The following is a 17,604-nucleotide window of genomic DNA, read 5'->3' on the forward strand; positions in this document are numbered from 1 at the left end:
AATGAACACGGTCCCACACGAAGGGGTCCCCACACCCAACTACACGGCATGGGTCAGTGGCCCCGCCCCCCAAGGCCCGCCCTCCTGTCTGCCCCAGGCCGAGAGGCACTGCAGACCTGGGCCACCCATCCCACGCAAGCCCTTGCCCATGGGGGGCCCCGAATGACCCTTCCCGGGCAGGAGGCCCGCAGCCGCCCCTGCCTCGAGGGCTGGCTGCCGGCAGAGGGCCGCAGCGTGTCTCCGCGGCTGCAGGAAGCCAGCGCAGAGGAAGCTGGCGCTTTCATAATAAATCCGTAATTAGGGAATCCCCGGGCTCCGAGGAGCACGGGCATGTGGTCGCCTGCTGTGCCCACGTCTCCAGGTTCCCGCCGCCAGGCGCGTGGCGTGCTGCCTGGGGGAGATGGGCAAGGCCCGGCGGGTGCGAGAGGGGCCTGCAGGGCGGGGCCCAACTCTGGAGGAAATGCAAGGGCTGCTCTTTGCACGCGGACACAGAAGGCACGTTGTGGAGGAGCCTCTGACACCCCTACCCTCCCGGCATGTTTCCGGAAGCTTCCACGAGGCTGAAGTTCAGGAGCGTGAGGCTTTGCAGTACGGGTCGGCTCCCTACGGAGTGCAGACACCAGGGAGGCTGGAGCTCAGGACTGAGGTCAGCGGGTGGGCTGAGGGAAGGGGCCGTCGTGGGGTCTGGGAAGCCTCAGGCCGGCCAGGGCCAAGCCTTGTCACCAGGTCTGATCCTGGTTTTGGCCTGAACTTCACACCCCCCGGGGGGGCCCTGGGAGGCCAGTGTCCCCACAGCTGCAGGGCCCAAACCTCCAGGGGCTCCAGCCCCAAGAAGTGGAGGCGAGGGCTGTCCAGGAAGCATCTGTGAGAAAGAGGCTGCTGGGTGACATGGGGACCCCAGGCTCGCCTGGGGAGAGTGGGTGGGCATGCACCAGTGTGGGTGAGGCTCTGAACACCTGGGGTGGGACCCGGACGCGGCAGCCGGAGCCGGGCTGAGGCCACCACGCTGGGTAGGGGTGATGGGGGCTGGGGAGGGTCTGGGCAGGCGTGGGGGAAGCTAGACTGGGGGCCTGGCCAGCACGGCCCTACGGGTTGCCGGGGGTCTGCACCGAGGCCCCGAGGCAGCTCCTCCTCCATCAGTGCACAGCCTGGTGGCCCCAGCTTGGTGGCCAGGACCTGTGGGACCCGGGCCAACTCCCCCTGCCCCCAAACGCAGTTTCCCCGTGGCTGTGAGGGACCCCGAGCCCAGTGCCCTCTGCTGTTACCACAGGGACACCCCAAGGCCAGGGCGAAGCAGCGGCTGGGGACCCCCACCCAGAAAGCAGGATCGCAAGGTGTTCGGCCCCCCCCCCAGGGCCTCTCGCTGCCACGGCCCCGCCGAGAACCCTCTGCAGAACACGTGCAGGGAGGGGACACCAGAAGGGGTGCCAACCCGGTTGGCATGGCAACCAGGAAGCCAGCCGGGGCCTCGAGCAGACTGTTGAGTGCCGGGAGAAAAATGTATTTCCTAATTAAAGTCGGACAGACAACAGTGGTCCTCAGGCAGCCGCTGGTGACCGGGAAGAGACCGCCTGGGGGAGTGGCTGAGGCAATTCTAACGACCGGGTCCCGCCCCTCCCTCCCCGTGTCTATTTTATGATAAAACTCCCAGGCGGACCGCAGGCCCCAGCAGGGAGGGCCAGGCTGCCAGAGCCCCCAGGTCCCACGGGCCCGTCCCCCGCAGCCCTGCTCCTGGCGGCCCGGCTGCAGATCCCAGGGGAAGGGCTGGAGGGCAAGGGGAGGGGTCTCCCCCTTGTGAGGGGGCAGGTGGTGCCCGCTGTCCACGCAGAGATAAGTGGGGGGCGGGCGGTGGCGGGGGGGCTCATCCAGAGGTGAGGGTCCCCCCTCCCCATGCCCACCAGGCAGCTGGAGTGCGTCGGAGGCTAGAGGCGCCCTCGGCGGGGAGGGGGGCACCGTCTCGTCCCGCCCGGCCTCCAGAGCTCTGCAGATAAACAGTCTAAATTAGGAATTAAAACATCCCTTGTTCCCACCAGCCGGCAGGCCGTATTTCAAACGTGCAGGGAACACCCCGCTGCTGCCTGGAGCCCCGAACTTTCTAACAGAACTCTCCAAAGCAGAGGGCAGGGGGCTCGACGGGGCACAGCCCACTCACCTGGGGCCAGGCCTCTCTGAGCCACTGGGCACAGGACTGGGGTCCCAGCCGCCACCCCCCCACCCGGGGACACTGGAGTCAAGCCACCCTGCCTGGGCCTCCCTTCAGCCCCCAAGAAGGGGGGCAGGGAGTACGCGGCCCCACAGCTGGGCTCCTCCAGCTGCCCGCCCCCTCCCCCCGGCAGGTTCCTGGGGACCCGGCACCCATCGGGGAGGGCAGGGCCCTGGGAACAAACCCCCTCCTGACTGCCCCGGCTCCCTGCCTGGGAGGAGGCCTGGGTGGGCCCCCGGGCAGAGACTCCCACGCTCACGCCCGGCCTGGAGCTCCCCGGCACCGAGCCTTCCTGCCTGCCGGCTCCCAGCAGGCCCTGCGGGGGCCCTGCCTGGAAAAGGGTGCGGCTCTGGGACCGAGGGGATCCGTGGTGGAGACCAATCCTCAGCCAGCGGAACTGAGGGGCTCGCTCCAGAGCTGCAGACGCCCGGCCCTGCGCTGGGGGCCGCCAGCTCCCGCAGGGCTCCGGGGGTGGAGGCAGGGGAGGGCGCTACGGCTAGTCTGGGGGACAGTACCTTTCTGGGGGTCCTGGGAGAGGAACCAGGGCCAAGGCAGAGGTGAGAGGAGGCAGGGGTGGGGGCGGGCTCCTCTGAGAGCCTCTGTCCAGCAACTGAGTCTACACCCGAGGGCAGGAGGGCCAGGTGGCTTCCGGTGTGTCTGCCTCAGTCTTTTCACCAACACCACACGCGGGGGCCCTGTGCCCCATGCCCACGGACCCCAGCCACGGCTGGCAGCGCACACATGCCCACAGCAACCGCGAGAGGCCGACGCCCGCGTGGACATCAGAGATCTGTCCCCAAACACCACCCAGTCGCCTCAGGCTAGGAGGGCCACACAGCCCCTGGAAGACGCCCCTTCCCAGGCCACTTGCTGAATGTCTCGGCGAACGGCTCAGGTGCCCGGGCCACAGAGAGGTCCCAGCTGCCCAGGACCGATCGCCTTTGACACAAGCCCCTCTGAGCAGGCTGCAGGAGGCGCTCCTTCGGGAAGAGGCCCGATGGGGACGGCGCAGGAGCTGGGCTGAAACCCTCGCGGCTGATGAAAGACACAAGCTGCACAGGCCCCCCGGGCCCCCCCCCCCGACTCAGGAGACCACTCTGCTGTCTGCAATTCTCTAGAACCTTCCCCGCATCCTCTCTGCTGCCCAGAGCAACCTTGAGCCATCAGTCCTAGGCCTGGATGGATGCATCTCGTCAGCTCGTCCCAGATGGGCAGGGGGTGGGGGGGCCCCCAGGGCCGCAGGCCCCCCCGGGGCTCATCTCCACAGGCTGCTTGGCGGCTGGGGGCCTCAGGGCCGCTTCCCCTCCCCCCAAGGTCAGCGGGACCCCATGAGGGGCACGGTCTAGGCATGGAGCCCCGGGCAAGGTCACCCAGAAGCTGGAGCCAGCGCGAGGCTGTATATTTAGCCGCCAGAGGCTGTGGGAACAAGTGTTGCCCCCGGGAGCCCTATTTTAGGTCCACGGCTTAGACGCTCACTCGCCAGGGTATTTCGGAGCGGGGTGTTGCCAGGGGGCCCCGAGGCGGGTGGCAGAAGGTGGGCCGAGGGAGGCTGCGGGAGGAGGCCGCGCGGCCGGGAGCTATGCGTCAGGAGGGCGTGAGGGAGGCTCGGCGGCACTGGGAGCCCTGCCCTGCGCCTGGGGGGCGGGGCGGGACCAGCGAGGCCAGGCCGCTGGGCTCCGGGACGTGCCTTCCAGAGCCTCCTGCGCTGAAGTCCTAGCTCCCACGGCCTCAGAACGCGACTGTGCTCCGGGATGAGCCTCCACACAGGCAATTCAGATAAAACGAGGCCGCTGGGCACGGGCCCTAATCCAGCGTGACCGCCCTCGTAACAGACACGCGGAGCAACGACTGCGGAGCACACAGAGGGGCGGGCGGCCGGCTGCCCGGGAGGGCGCTGTGCCGACTTCCGGGTTCCAGCACCGGCAGACGATAAACGTCCGCGGCTTGGGGCTCTGCTCTGGGGTTCTGTGTTACAGCAGCCCCAGCCGACGAGCCCAGGGGTCAGGGTCGCCCCCGACAGGGCGGCCCCACAGTTGGGAGACGCTGTGCTCAGGAGTCTGAAGGGCTTGGTGCCCCAGGAGAGGGCTGAGAGGGACTCAGAGCCCATCCCCAGTGCGTGGCCGAACTCTCAGGGGAATCAGGGCCCAGAAAACGCACTGGGTATGACTCTGATGGAGACCCCCATTCCTACCGGAGCTGTGTGGAGGCTGCCTCCTCCAGGAAGCCCTCCCTACTTGCACCGTTGCATCTCCTATGGGAGACAACCTGGGCAGAGCCACCTGTCTCCCCACATAGCACCCACTCAGGCAGCCAAAAGGTGTCCCAAAGCCACCAGAGAAAAGAGCCAAAACCCCAAGTTGGGAGCCTCCTTGCCCGGCCCCGAGTGGCAACGTGGTGCCTTCCGGCATGGTAGGCCCTGGGCTGGACCTGGTCCCTGGGCAGATGGCTGGACCACTGCGAGCGGGGTGTATCCTCTTCACACGCCTGTGCTGGGGCACCCCCACGCACACTCGGGGGGGAGACCCAAGGAGGGGATGAGGGACACCCACCACGGACACCCACCGCAGGGAGCCCCGGGCCTCAGCCGGGCCATGGCAGCAGCTCTGGGAGGTGAGCTGCGGGTGCCAGTGGTCACCATGGGCATTCCACACTTGCCCCCTGCCTACCCACCCCTGCCTCGGAGGAGTGTGGGCCACCTCCCAGGATACAGGTGTCCGTGTTCCTTCTAGAATGTTCTCCCACCACCAGCTCTGGGGCAGAGGCGTGGGTGCCTCTGTTTCCCACGGCCGAGGGACCGTGTGTGTGGCCCCCGGAGGCGGGGTGGAGTGGCAGGCAGCTGGGACACTCACGGAGACGGGCGTCTGAGGAGGTGGGCTGGGGGCTGCCCCGATTCAGGTGCAGCCTTGTGCTCGCTAAGTTGCTTTATGTAACTCGGGCCAGGCCAGGAAACCGGGAGCCCGGCTGGGGATTAGTGACAGGCGTTGCCACGGCAACCTGATTAGTGGGAAACATGTCGTCGCTGGGAGTGCTGAGCGGCTCGCAAAGGTAAGAGGAGCCCCAGAGATTCATTAGCAACAGGCTCCCATGGCAACCGCTCCAAGCTCATTAATAATTTTTTTCTTATTCCAAGTGTGGGTGTTGAAATTCTCCAGAGCTGATACAGGAACGGATGCCGGGGATGGACACACACACACACACACACACACACACACACACACACACGTTACTCCCATCCACTGCCCAGCGCCACCCTGCCCAGGGCTCCACAGCAGCACATGCCTCACCCCACCCGTGCCCACCTGTGCCACCTGCGGTCCCACAGGCCCTGCCCTGCCTGGACGGCCCCTCAAAGGGAGACCCAGGTCAGGGGGGCTGCTCCGACCCTGAGGGGGGTGCGCTGCCGAGACCACCTCCCAGGCTATGCCCTCCAGTGTCAGCGGGAAGGCAGGTGGGGAGGGTCCTGCTCACAGGGCCGTCAGGCCGGGTGTGGTGCCTGGCGCTCCCCGGCCGCCTCCTCCGGGAGGACCTCGGGCTCCGAGACCCCCGGTGTGCCGGAGCAGAGGGCTGCACGCACGCCCCGCTCTGGCAGGTCCCCTGGACACAGCAATTCCGCTCACGCATATGTACCCAGAGCTGGAAAGAGGCTCACACAAAACCCACGTACAGCTGCCCGGCAGCTCTGCTCACCGCACCCCTACCTACAGTGCCCTCGGTGCTCGTGCGGGAACGCCGCGGTCCGTCCACACAGCAGGACAGGGGCAGGTACACCCACCTGGAGAACACGGCCTCACAGACACAACAACGTGCAAAGGGCCACGTGGTGATTCCGTTGCTCTAAAATGCTGGGAAGAGGCAAATCTGGGGACAGAACGCAGATGGGGGGGCTGGGGAGGGGACGGGGACTTCTTTTGGGGTGACGAGGAAGTTCCAAAAACGAAAGTGATGGCCGCACGGCTCTGCAGCAACAGTAAAAACCAGCGAATTCCACGCTTCTGTGTGTGAGGCGCGCAAAGTGTAAATTATACACCCACAGGTCCATGAAGGAAGAGCCAGTGTGTGGGCTCAGGAATCCAGAGACCTGCCCGGAGCCTCAGTGTCCCCCAGAACACACAACTCAGGTGACACCAGCGAGGGGCTCCCCACGGCGAACGGGGCGATTCCTCACCCCTGTCCCTTTGCCCCAGGGCCAGAGGAGACTGGCGCCTGACCCCTCAGTGTGCCCGCCTGCCGCAGGCGGGACGGGACTCGGCACAGCCCCCACCTGCGTCCTGGCTGCGGGGGCAGGCTGCCGTTTGCCCAGTCTGGGCGCCATCCAGGACCCTCGGAAACATGGGGAACCCCACCACGAGGCGGTGGTCGCTGGGTCTGGATGGGCAGACAGGGCACTTCTGGTGGTGTCCGTCTGGGAGGTGGCTCCAGGGCGGAGGCACGCAGAGACTCTGCAGCAGGAATCACCAGCGGGCACACGGGCCTGCGCTGCCGCCCACTGCAGCGCCGCCCACGACCCAGTCAGGAGCCACACACCCAGGGGCTGCGGTCACGCCAAGCAGGCAGAGCGTGGGGGACGGCTCCAGTCCCGAGGGGAGAGCGCGAACACGGCCGGGCGGGAGGTACACCGCTGGGCTCTGGACGCCAGGACAGCATGGGGTGTGGGGACGTGGTCCCGTGCGTGCTCAGGGGTCAGCCTGGGCCCCCCACGCCCGCAGAGCCCAGGCACCCCTCCTCTCTGCCCTGGGGCCCCGTCCCACCGAGCCTAAGCCAGGGCGCAGCATGTGTGGGGCCAGACCCCTCCCCACATCCACCCGGCCTCTGCCCGCGGGCTCCCAGAGTCTGCACCACCTCCTTACTCAAGTGACCCAGATTTCACAGATTAAAAAAAAAAAAAAAAAAAAAAAAAGGCTCTGGAACGTTGAGGAAGCAGCACCGGGAATGCCCTGTTCTAAAACGAGACCACGGTCGGTGGTTTTCGGTCTGTGAGCCTCTGTACCCCCCGGGGCCACTTCTGACCTCTGGCCACGTTCTCCCCCAGGCCCCAAGCAACCACAGCTCAGGGGGCTTCCGCGACACTCGCCACCCTCCCCACCCCCGATTCAGTGTCCTCCCCCATCCCAGCCAGCAGCACCTGAGCCCTGGCCCCACCTGCAGGGGCACCCCCGCCCGCCAGCTCAGAACCTCACGCCCGAGGGCCGTCACGGGCTCGCCAGACGCGCCTCCCTCTCAACGCCACGGGGACGCACGGGCCTCCCTGCGGCCAGAGCCACACGGCCGCCCTGCCCGGGCCCCGGCCGTGTCCTGGTCCCTCTCCACGAGGCACTAATGCAGGCTGACTCATCACACTGTGACCGCCTGCTGACCGACCGCTGCAAAGACAAAGGGCCATGCGGCGGGGCGGACGATGGCGCGTGGCCCCCACCTGGCCCAGGGGACGCCCTCTGTGCTGCCAGACACGGGTCCCCATCTCTGCGGCAGGGCTGGGCCTTCAGAAAGCGGTGGCACGGGCCCGATGCTCAGTGGGCCCGGGCCACGCAGACGCCAGGTGCCCCTCCTAGAGGGAAAGCTGAGGGTCTCTGCCCACCTTCCAGGTCCCCGACCTCACCACCTGCCCACGGCCGCCCCAGCAGCCCGGAGGCACCCCTCCCCCGGGGGACTTTCCGGATTGTCCTTGGCTGCAGCTGGGCCCCGGTCTCACCTACCTGCCCCCACCACACAGCCAAGCATGGCCCCGGAACCCCGAACGTGCCCCCGGGAAGCGAGGGGTCCTGGGGAAGGAGGCTCGCGGCTCCAGGACCTCCCGTGCCCAAAAGCGGGGAAGAGCAGGCCGTCCTCACCCATGAGGCGAGGAGCGGGCTCTGGGGTCGTGGGAGCCCACCCCACACAGGAGGCAATCTCTCCTCCGGCCACCCCCCGGGCAGGCCTGCTCTGGGGCTTCTCAGGCGAGAGCAGGCCCCCGGAGCCGCCGCTGCCCAGCGCGGGTCCCCAGCTGTGACCCCCATGCCATCAGCACTGCTGCCTGTGTGGCCGCGGCACCTAACTGTGCCCCTGAGAGCACGTGGGGGGGACCCTGGTTGAGTGGGGGCCTCGGACTCCTGAGGGTCTCCCCTGCCTGTCCTGGGGGGAGAGGCCAGGGCAGCTGAAAAGGTGGTCCCGGGCTCATGCTCGACATCACGGAAAACGCTTCCTCGGGGAAGCCCCCCAGGAGCCCCCGAGGACAGAACACGCGGACGGGGCCGCCCCCTGCACGTCCTCAGGGCGGGGCCCAGGGCGGGAGGGACACCCCAGGCGAGCCCCTGCCTGCACACGCTGCGTCCACCCCGAACTGCTCAGTACGACTGACTGCACGGCTGGTTTTCCCTCTCCCCAGGGGGCTCCCTGTGCGGAGCCCGACACGGCACAGCTCGCTGTGGTCCGTCCTGCAAAGGACCCCCTCCCGCTAAGATGTCCCTCACCTCCCGATCCCCCTCCAGGGGACAGCGGACAGCACGCCCAGGGCGGGCGAGCTGGGGCAGGTGTCCCAGGGGCCATGAGGGAGGATGGGGGCCCCAGGTTCTGGGGCTGCGGGCGGCCCTGGGCCGCAGACACGTCACCCCAACACCTGCCTGCTTTTCCGCGTGACCTCACTCTCGGTTCTGAGGACACAGCCGCTGCCCCAGGGCTCTCCCTACTCCAGACTCGCCTCATCCGCAAAGACCCAACTTGCACAGAAATCCACGCTCCGAGCTTCCTGGGAGACGTGAACTTGGGGGACGCTATTCAAGTCAGTACAGCACCTCACGCGCGCCAGCTAGTGTGGACGCCGTGCCCGCCCCGGGCGTGGGCCTCTGCCCCTCCGTCCACAGGAAGCACTCCCCCTGCTTGCCGGACCCGGCCACGTGCCCTGGTGCACAGGAGTGCGCCCTCGCCCCAACACCACCACCCTCCAGTTTCCCTTCACCCCCTTCACGGGCTCCCTGGGGCCAGCGAGGACCCGTGCCCGGCGGCACCAAGGGCAGAGACCAGACTGCACACGAGGCCTGAGGGACGTGCACCCCTTTATCAACACAGCGATCATGGCAACCGAGTGCTAAAAGGTCAGCTGAAGGCTGGCCAGTCGCGCTGCCCTAGAGGCAGCAGGGGTTTAAAGTTTAAAGGTGGCCCTGGGGCACTGAGTGGGTGGGGCAGGGGGTGGCCTCGGGCCTGGCTCCAGCCACAGCTGCCGGGCCCCACGGCCCCATTCCATGTCCGTGCTTGAGAGCTGGGGGAGGGGGGGTCCCTACAGCCGCCACCTGGAGTGTCAGCAGCGAGAGGCGCTGGTCCCTCCAGGCGGCTCGGTGGCCTGTGGTCCAGCTGCTGGTCTGGGGTGGTGACCCCGGGGGCCCCCCGGCCCCGGGCCCCAGGCTCAGGGGCCGCCTCTGCCTCGCTGCCGGGGCTCCAGGGACACAAATCCTCCCCACTGGAAGACGCGCCCGCCCCGCCCTCCTCGGTCAGCCCGTCTGAGACGGCACGGCACGTGTGCAGACCCGGGACGCGACGGAGAGCACGGCCGCGCGTCTTCGAGGCCCTCTCACTGGCCAGCCGTGGACCAGACGGCCCTCCACCACCCGATCCGGGGTCCCCAGTGAGATCCATGCTGTCGTTACCAAGAAAGAAAATCGGACGTGACGTAAAGGGAGACAAAGGCAGGCACAGGGCCACCCCCAGGCTGCATGAAAGGGGCATTAACCCCCTTCTTTGGCGGCCAGGAACAGCCAAGGAGTCCTGGAAGTTTCTGGAGCCTTCACACAGTGGGGGGCATTGGCGGCAGGCCTGCCTCAGCAGAGATGCTGCCCCCCAACCCCTGCCCCCCCGCAGAGATGCTGTCCCCCAACCCCTGCCCCCCACAGAGTTGCTGCCCCAGCTGCCCCTGTCCCCCCAGAGATGCTGCCCCCCAACCCCTGCCCCCCCACAGAGATGATGCCCCCCAACCCCTGTCCCCCACAGAGATGCGGCCCCTGCCCCCCCAGAGATGCTGCCCCCCAACCCCTGCCCCCCCACAGAGATGCTGCCCCCCAACCCCTGTCCCCCCACAGAGATGCTGCCCCCCAACCCCTGTCCCCCCTGCAGAGATGCTGCCCCCCAACCCCTGCCCCCCCACAGAGATGCTGCCCCCCAACCCCTGTCCCCCCTGCAGAGATGCTGCCCCTGCTGCCCCTGCACCCCCCAGGCCAGCGAGGGGTGGAGACCCAGAACCCAGAGAGGAGACGCTGAGCACTGCCTGCACCGATGTCCCCGCTGGGCCAGCACTATGACTTCCCTTGGACCCCAGTCTCGGCGGGGGGTGGGGGGGCGGGCACGGCAAAGCCCAGAACAGAGAGGACGGCGTGACCATGAAGGCTTCCCACCACTGGCCCAGCGCGCCTCTGCGCCAGCGCCAGGGTCAGGCTCTGTCCCGTTCCAGCAAGACGGGCACTGCGCCCAGCGAGGAGCAGCGGCCCGGGCACCCAGGCCCCGCTCGGGCAGGCGCTTCCGTGAGCACCAGCTCCCTCCCAGGCCTAAGCGGTCCTGGCGCACGACCCTGGCCTGGGTCCACCCAACAAGCGTGAGACAGGACTGGAGGCCCCCACATGATCCTGGGCCGCACCCAAACATCAGGAGCCCAGACAGGGGGCTCTGAGGTCCCCTTTCTGCCCTCAATTTTGGCAAAGGAAGACCACGGTTGAGGCCAGGGACCAGGGGAGGTCTGCTCTGGGACACAGACCTGGTCCTTACACCGTCACAGGCAAGAAAAGGGGGTTCTTCCAGGACCGAAATCCCCCGCACCCGGGAGCAGCCCAGCCAGAGACGCAGGCGGCTCGCAGCACAGGCGGCTGAGCCCCTGCCCTGCACGCTCTGGCCTCGCACACTCACCAGCTGCCCTGCGGGTCACAGCCCGGGGCTCTGCCAGCTCGTCCCTGCGGCCCCGACTCGGGGAAGCACCCCCCCCCCCGCCTCCCCCGCGAGGCCCGTTCTGAGCAGAACGAGCTGCTACTCACTCGGTGAAGACAGCGCAGCAGAGTGGCCCCCATCTGTCACCCGCGGCAGGCACGGCGCTCTGGGGACGGTGCCCAGACCGGCTGCCAGCTCTCAAGGCCCAGGCTGTTTTCCCCTGCACCCCATCCTGTCTGGGAATCAAACTCTGAGTCACCATGCGGGGCCTTCGCCTGACTTCACTCCCCAGGTCCGCTCGCTGGAGACGCAACCCGGGCCCGCGCGGCTCCTGGTTGTTGCCCTTGTATCAGGATCAACCACGGAGGGAAGGAGAGGGGACCTGGCTCCTCCAACCGCCCCCCTCGACTCAAATACCCACTTGCAAGCAGGAAGAAAAAGCATATTCCTAACCGGGCCTCCGAGGCCGTGCCACCCCCTTCCGGGGCGGGTTCCGGACGCACACATGACACCGCACCAGACATGTTGTCTCCCGCCCGACCTTGACTGCTTGGGGCCCGGCCCGGCTGCCCTGGACCCATCCCTAGGATGCTTGGCCGGCCACCCCATCCCCACACTCCTTCACATCCTCGCCCTGGACCCGGGAGGCCGCCCCGGCCCGCTGCAGCGCCGGAAGGCGCGGGGAGCACCGTGGACCGCCCCTGAGGGCTCCGCCGCGCCAGGGAGGACGCCCCACGCCTCCCTCGCCCGAACGCGACGCTCACACGGTCCCGGGGCTTGTCTCGAGGGCTGGTGCCAGCCACGGCCTCGCCTCGGTCCTCCCCCAGCCCCCGCATCTGCCCCCGGGGCGCTCTGCACCCGCGCTTCTCTCCCTACCGCTGCCACTTCCCCAAGCCCCGTTTTCACCCCGTCCCCACCCTGAGGAGTGAGCCCCAGTCCCAGCTGGAGGCAGAGCTGTTCCGAGACCCGGGCTAGCCTTTCGTCCCGCCTGCAGGGCTCACGGGCCTTTCCCGGCCTTGGCCTTCGCTGCCTCTCCTCACCTTGACCTCCTTGTAAAGTCTCAACAGGTCCAGCCTTCATGGATATATTCCACTTGCCTCAGGACCTTTGCTTCCAGCCACGGAGGCTCCTATCCACATCCTCCCTCCTGCCCAGGTCCTCGTCCACTAAGCTGCTAGAGCCTCCCTGACCCCCAGGCCGCGACAGCCTCCCCCTGGCCCACCCACTCCAACGCCGTCACCAACATCAGGCCAGCCACGCTCAGCCCGGCGCGCTGGCCTCGCAGTTCGAGCTCCCCGGGGCCCGGTGTGGGGCCCGCACACAGCTCAGGCCAGGAGGCGTTTGCGCGTGAAGCTGCCTCGCGGCCAGTGCTCACGGGAGCCCCCTTCCCAGGGTCCAGCGGGGCTGCGGACAGGGTGGGGGCCACACCTGGCCTCACCGTGACACACGCACACAGCACTCCCCTCACTCAGGCCGCCAGGAAGCTCAACCAACGGCAACTGCCCGCCCAGCTCAAAACCCCGTCAGGGCCTAGGTGGGAGCACCTGGCAAGGCTGAGGCTAGGCCTCCACAGAGACAGTGGGGTCTCGGCCAAATCCCACGCTGGGCAGTCCCAAGGCGGCAAAAGCAATGGGAACACAGCCTGATCCCTAAAAGGTGGACAAAACTCAAGTCACTTCCTCCAGGAAGCCCTCCTTAGCAGACTGCAGGACCCAGGAAGATGACACTTCATAGCCTAGCTCTTACTTAAGGGCCAAGGGGAGGTCAGGTCAGTTTCCAGAGGCCCCCCCCAACCCTCCAGGAGCAGCCACACCAAGAACAAGGCTCCCCCAGCCCTGCTTTGGCGAGTACTCAGAGATCCGCCTCTCCATGCCGCTTCCGGCCCTCAGCCCAGCCCCAGGGAGCCAGAACTGCCAGCAACACTCAGGGCCCTTCACGCTACTTCCCTCCTCACGGGACCCGGCCTGCAGGCGGGTGACCCCGGGCCCCGGGCAGGCACGCGACGCCCTGGCCGGCCCACAGGAGCGAGGGCCCCACTCTGCGCACGCCTAATTCTGCCAGGGCCAGGATGGCCCTTCCACCCGCCCCTCCCCCCAGGCCGGTTCGGGGCCTCCGAGTCCAGGGACACAGATGCACTGGTGCCAGACAAGCGCCAGGTCCAGGAACGACGCGCCGGTAAGAGGGGGGCTGGGAGAGGCGCCCCAGGCCTGCATTCCCGGAGCGCAAGAGGGATGCCTGGCGGCTGCGTGAGACAAAGGGCTCGGGGGTCCCGCCGCGAGATCGGGAAGGTGAGGCTGGCCTGTACCATCCCGTTCCCATCAGGCAGGTGGGGGCGGAGCGGGCTGCAGGGTGGGGGGGCCCTGCATCAACGCCCCAAGTGTCCTTGGCAGGACCCCACGGCCACCGCCAGCCCCAGGTGCCCGAAGCACGCGGTTTACGAGACACCTTTAACACGCTGCACTTGCCCGGCCTCACACCCCTGCCAAATGCTGGGACCTGCGAGTCACACCAGGCTCACCCAGCTCTGCCCTCCAGCAGCCGTGTGACCTTCACGCGTCCCTCTGGCTTCTCGGAGCCCTGTGCCGAGGCGGATTCGGTCCCCGGCGCCTGGGAAGCAGCTCCTGGAGGCGCACGCCGCCCCTGAGCCCCCAAGTGCCTCCTCGGCCACCGCCTAGTCCCTCGACACCCTTGCTGGGCTGCAGCTGGCCTCCCCCAGGGCCCCCCTCCCAGCCAGCGAGCGTCCCCGGGCGCCCCGCCCGGCCTGGGTGCTGGGGCAGCAGCAGCTGCGTCGCAGGCAGGCGCCGAGTCAGGAACCCTGGGGGAACCCGGGCAGAACGTAACCCAGCCACGCGGGCTACGACACGCGGATCCCACCCACCTCCCTCTATAAATAAACCCGTGTAGGAGAAACAGCACTTGCCCCAAAACTTCCAGCACGGTTACATTTTCGAAAAGCAAAGTAAATCAATAAAGGGCAAGGGCTGCCCGTGCAGGCTGCTTCGCGATGCATCCAAGTTCCCCTCAAGGCAGAAACAGACCACGCGCCTTCGTCTGTGCCGGGGCCACCCGCTCGGTGCTCCCGAAAGGAAAGGTCGGGGGGCTCAGGGAAGGCCCCTTCCTGCATTCCACTCGCTGACGGGATCCGGGCTCAGCCCGGGCTCCGCGGACGTCAGCTGGGACTGTGCCAGCCTCCGGGGAGCGAGAAGCTACAGAGTGTGGGTTCCCAGAGCAAACCCAATTACCCCATTTCTCTTCGACTTTGTTGCCTGCAGCGCGAGAGGCTCCACAGGGCAGGGCAGGGCAGGAGCCTGAGGCGGCAGAAGCGCCCCGTGGCTGTAGGACGCCCCACCGTGGGGCCAGGGCAGGCCCTGCCGACCCCGGGAATCTACAGTGCCGAGGCCCCGCAGGCTCCTCGGAGAGAACCGATCCCCACCTGTCCAGGCACACCGGCTTATTTTAGGTGCCCCCCCCAGGGCGGATGCAGGCCCCCAACACACGGCCTGGCATCTGCTGGAGGTGAGCGGCCGTCCCTACGAGGCCAAAAGCCGTGATGTGCCCACTCTGCGTGACAGATGCAGGATATCCACCGAAGTAAAACGATCCCGGGATCTGAGCCCGACCCCCCCTCCCCCCCACAGTTGGAGGGGACGGCGCCCTCCCCCAGCGGACAAACCCTCCCCCCGCCCCTGCCCGGCGTGGTCAGCAGCACGCAGCCCTGCAGCCCAGCCCCCGCCCCGGGCGGCAGCCCACCTGCGCAGGGCACCCCTGACCCGCCTTCCCTACGCCCAGCCCAGAGACACAAACAACCTCGTAAGCTGTCCCCGGGTCCCAGCCTGCCTGGAAGGCCGGGAACACCCAGCACCCTGGGGTCAGCCTCCAGAGAACAGAGCAGCCAGGCACGGGGGCTGTCAGCAGAGACAAAGCACAGGCCCCGCAGGCCCCGTCCCTATCTGGTCTCTGCACGAGCTTGGAGAAGCCGACCTCCGGTCCGTCCGGGCCCAGGGCCTCAGGGCACGCCCGCCACCCACCACCACTCCTGCCAAAGCCAAGTGACCGGCCATCTCCAGGTCAGAGTCCCGGGGAGAAGGCCAGGCCGGCTGCTGTGTGGGGAGACCAGCCTGGCACCTGGGGGTGCCCCGCCGAGGCCACACGGGTGTGGGACCCAGGCAGCAGCGAAGCCTGCCGCCGCGCTTGGGGCCGGGCCCTGGGACCGTGATGACCTTCCTCCACAACCAGAAGGTAAACCAGACTCCGCCAATGTTTGGGTTTTGGAAAAAAGGAGCAGGGGCTTTATTACTTTTTTTTCTTTTTGGTACAGATTCTTCTCTCACGTTTAGTATTTACACAGTTGAAGACACAATGTAGAAGAAATATACACACACGTTGCTCATTCTCGCGCTGTCTCGATTCTGACATAGAAAGTTTACACGCGAGTCCCCACGTCTGTCTTCCTCCCTGCCGCGGCCAGGGCCCCCACCCCACGCCCGTCTGCCCAGTGTCTCCCTGTGGGAGGGGCAGGAAGGCAGGGTGCCCGGAGCCCAGCCGCCTGGAAGCCAGTTCCCACCCATCAAAGCCGGCGCGTCAGGACGCAGGATGAACCAGAACCCACGGAGTCGGTCCCCAAAGGCCATCTGCGAGGGGCCACCAGACCAGCTGTCAGCATCCCAGAAGTGCCCCCAGCCGACCCAACGCCCGTTTAGAACCTTCTCTGCCCCTCTGACCAAGAGCAGAAAGGGGGCCCCCTCCCGGGAAAAGCACTAGAAGGGACCCCAGAGTGCAGAGCCAGCCGCGTCCCTGCCCCCCACCCCCAGCTGCGCATGACTTAAATCAGCCCCAGCACAGAGTTCAGCCTGGAGAGGCGAGTTCACAACCAACGTCACGGCATCTCTCCCTGGAACCGCCTCCCGCCCCCCGGGTCCCCCCCGACGCTCCGAGGCGCAAAGCACAGGCTGAAAACTTTGCTCCCCTCACTCTACGTCCTTCAGGCCTCCCCTTCCCCGGCGAGGGTCCTGCCTCTGGCGGACACCCTGCTGGCCCCTCCCGGCCGCCACCCACGGGAGCCCTGCCTTCCCGCCCTGCCGCCCCCCTCCTTCCCAAGTCCGTGACGGCCTCGCCGCTTCTCCCCCGCCCTCTCCCATCCCGAACGGGCTCCGGACCGCGGACACCCCGCCCGGGAACGGAGAGACGCCCCTCTTGCCCCGACTCCGTGCCCTGCGCGGCCCGCGCGCCCGGCCCGCTCCGGCTCCAACGCGTCCGGCCTCGCGCTCCGGACCCCACGCCCCGCGTCCCCTCGGCCCGGCTGCCCTGGAAGGATATGGGTTACAAACCAGCCGGAGACACCAGCTGCGCGGCCGCGTGGTCTGCCCGAGGCAGAAGAAGACCGTGGCCGCCAGCGCCGGGTACGGGACGGGCGGCTCCTCGTCGGCGCCCAGCTCCGCGCTGCGCCCGGCCTCCGGGCTCTCGGGGGGCGACGCGCCGGCCCCTGACCCCCGCTCCGCCTCCCGCCCCGGCGCCCCGGGGCTCGCCGGGGACGCCCCTGCCGCCACCGCCGGGCCCGCGGCCGGGGCGCCCAGGGGCACTCGGACCTCGTCGGCCGCCTGCGCGCCCTCGGTCATAGCGGCAACGGCCAGCACCTGCGGGGTGACAGGCGGTGACCGCGACCCGGGAACGACACCCCTCGCCCGCCTCGGGAACAGCGGAGCTGCGGGAACAGCCGCGGTCGCCGGGATGTCTTTGTCTTCCCTTATTAGAGACAAATGCGCCCCCCGCCCCCGCCCGTCCCCTCCCTCCGGCAAGGGCTGGGCCGCCCCTCCCCCACCGCCGGGGCGGGGGCCCCAGGGGCGCCCTCACCGGCTCCGCTAAGTTGAAGAGGGTCCCGCCGCGCAGTGGGGCGCGCGTCCCCCGCCGTGTCTCACCTCGCTCCGGCGGCCAGCGGCCTCCCCGCGGGCATCGCCCGGGCGGCGCGGTCACCGCAGACCCGGCACGGCGCTCGGCCCCGGCTGGAGCGCGCCGCCCCCGGCCCCGCGCCCCCGGCCCCGGCCCGCCGGCCTCGGCTCCCGCTCCGGCTGGCCCGGCGGCGACGGCGGCGACCCCGGCGCGGAGGGGGACCGCTGGGCTGACGAGCCGGGGACGCGGGGCGCGGGGCCGGGGGGCGCGGGGCGGGGGCGCGGGGCGGCGAGCAAGCCCGGAGCGTGTCCGCGCGCGGCGCAGGAAACTTCGGAGTGAGCCGCGGAGGGCGGGGGCGGGGCCGGCGCGGGGGCGGGGCCGCAGGGGCGCCGAGAGGGAGGGGCCGCCCCCGCCCCCGCCCCGAGGCACGCGCGCGAGCGACCCTCCCCCATCGCGGGGGGGCGCCCGCCGGTTCCCAGGGTCCGGGAGGGCGGAGCTGGACCCCTCCGCGCCCCCAACCCCTCCCGGGGCGCGCGGGGCGCCAGGGGGCGCGCGCGGAGAGGCTCGGCGGGGGGCGGGGAGCGGCGCCAACGTGCTCCCCGCCCCCCGCTGCGGGGGCGGCCCGGGCCGCGGCG

The 17,604-nt window shown here is 68.7% G+C and overlaps 1 protein-coding gene across 2 annotated transcripts in view; it reads right to left on the minus strand.

The window, feature by feature from the left end:
* CACNA1H (calcium voltage-gated channel subunit alpha1 H) overlaps positions 1–16,698 on the minus strand; it is a 59,824-nt gene extending 43,126 nt beyond the window's left edge. For both annotated transcript variants that reach the window (XM_039246745.1, XM_039246746.1), the window contains exon 1: positions 16,400–16,698. In XM_039246745.1, the coding sequence (XP_039102676.1) occupies positions 16,400–16,698 (299 nt within the window). The remainder of the gene's footprint in view (positions 1–16,399) is intronic.
* Positions 16,699–17,604: the final 906 nt, after the last annotated feature.

The sequence above is a fragment of the Hyaena hyaena genome, unplaced genomic scaffold, assembly GCF_003009895.1.
Source record: "Hyaena hyaena isolate Hyena2069 unplaced genomic scaffold, ASM300989v1 scaffold_285, whole genome shotgun sequence".
In the NCBI taxonomy this organism is placed as follows: domain Eukaryota; kingdom Metazoa; phylum Chordata; class Mammalia; order Carnivora; family Hyaenidae; genus Hyaena; species Hyaena hyaena.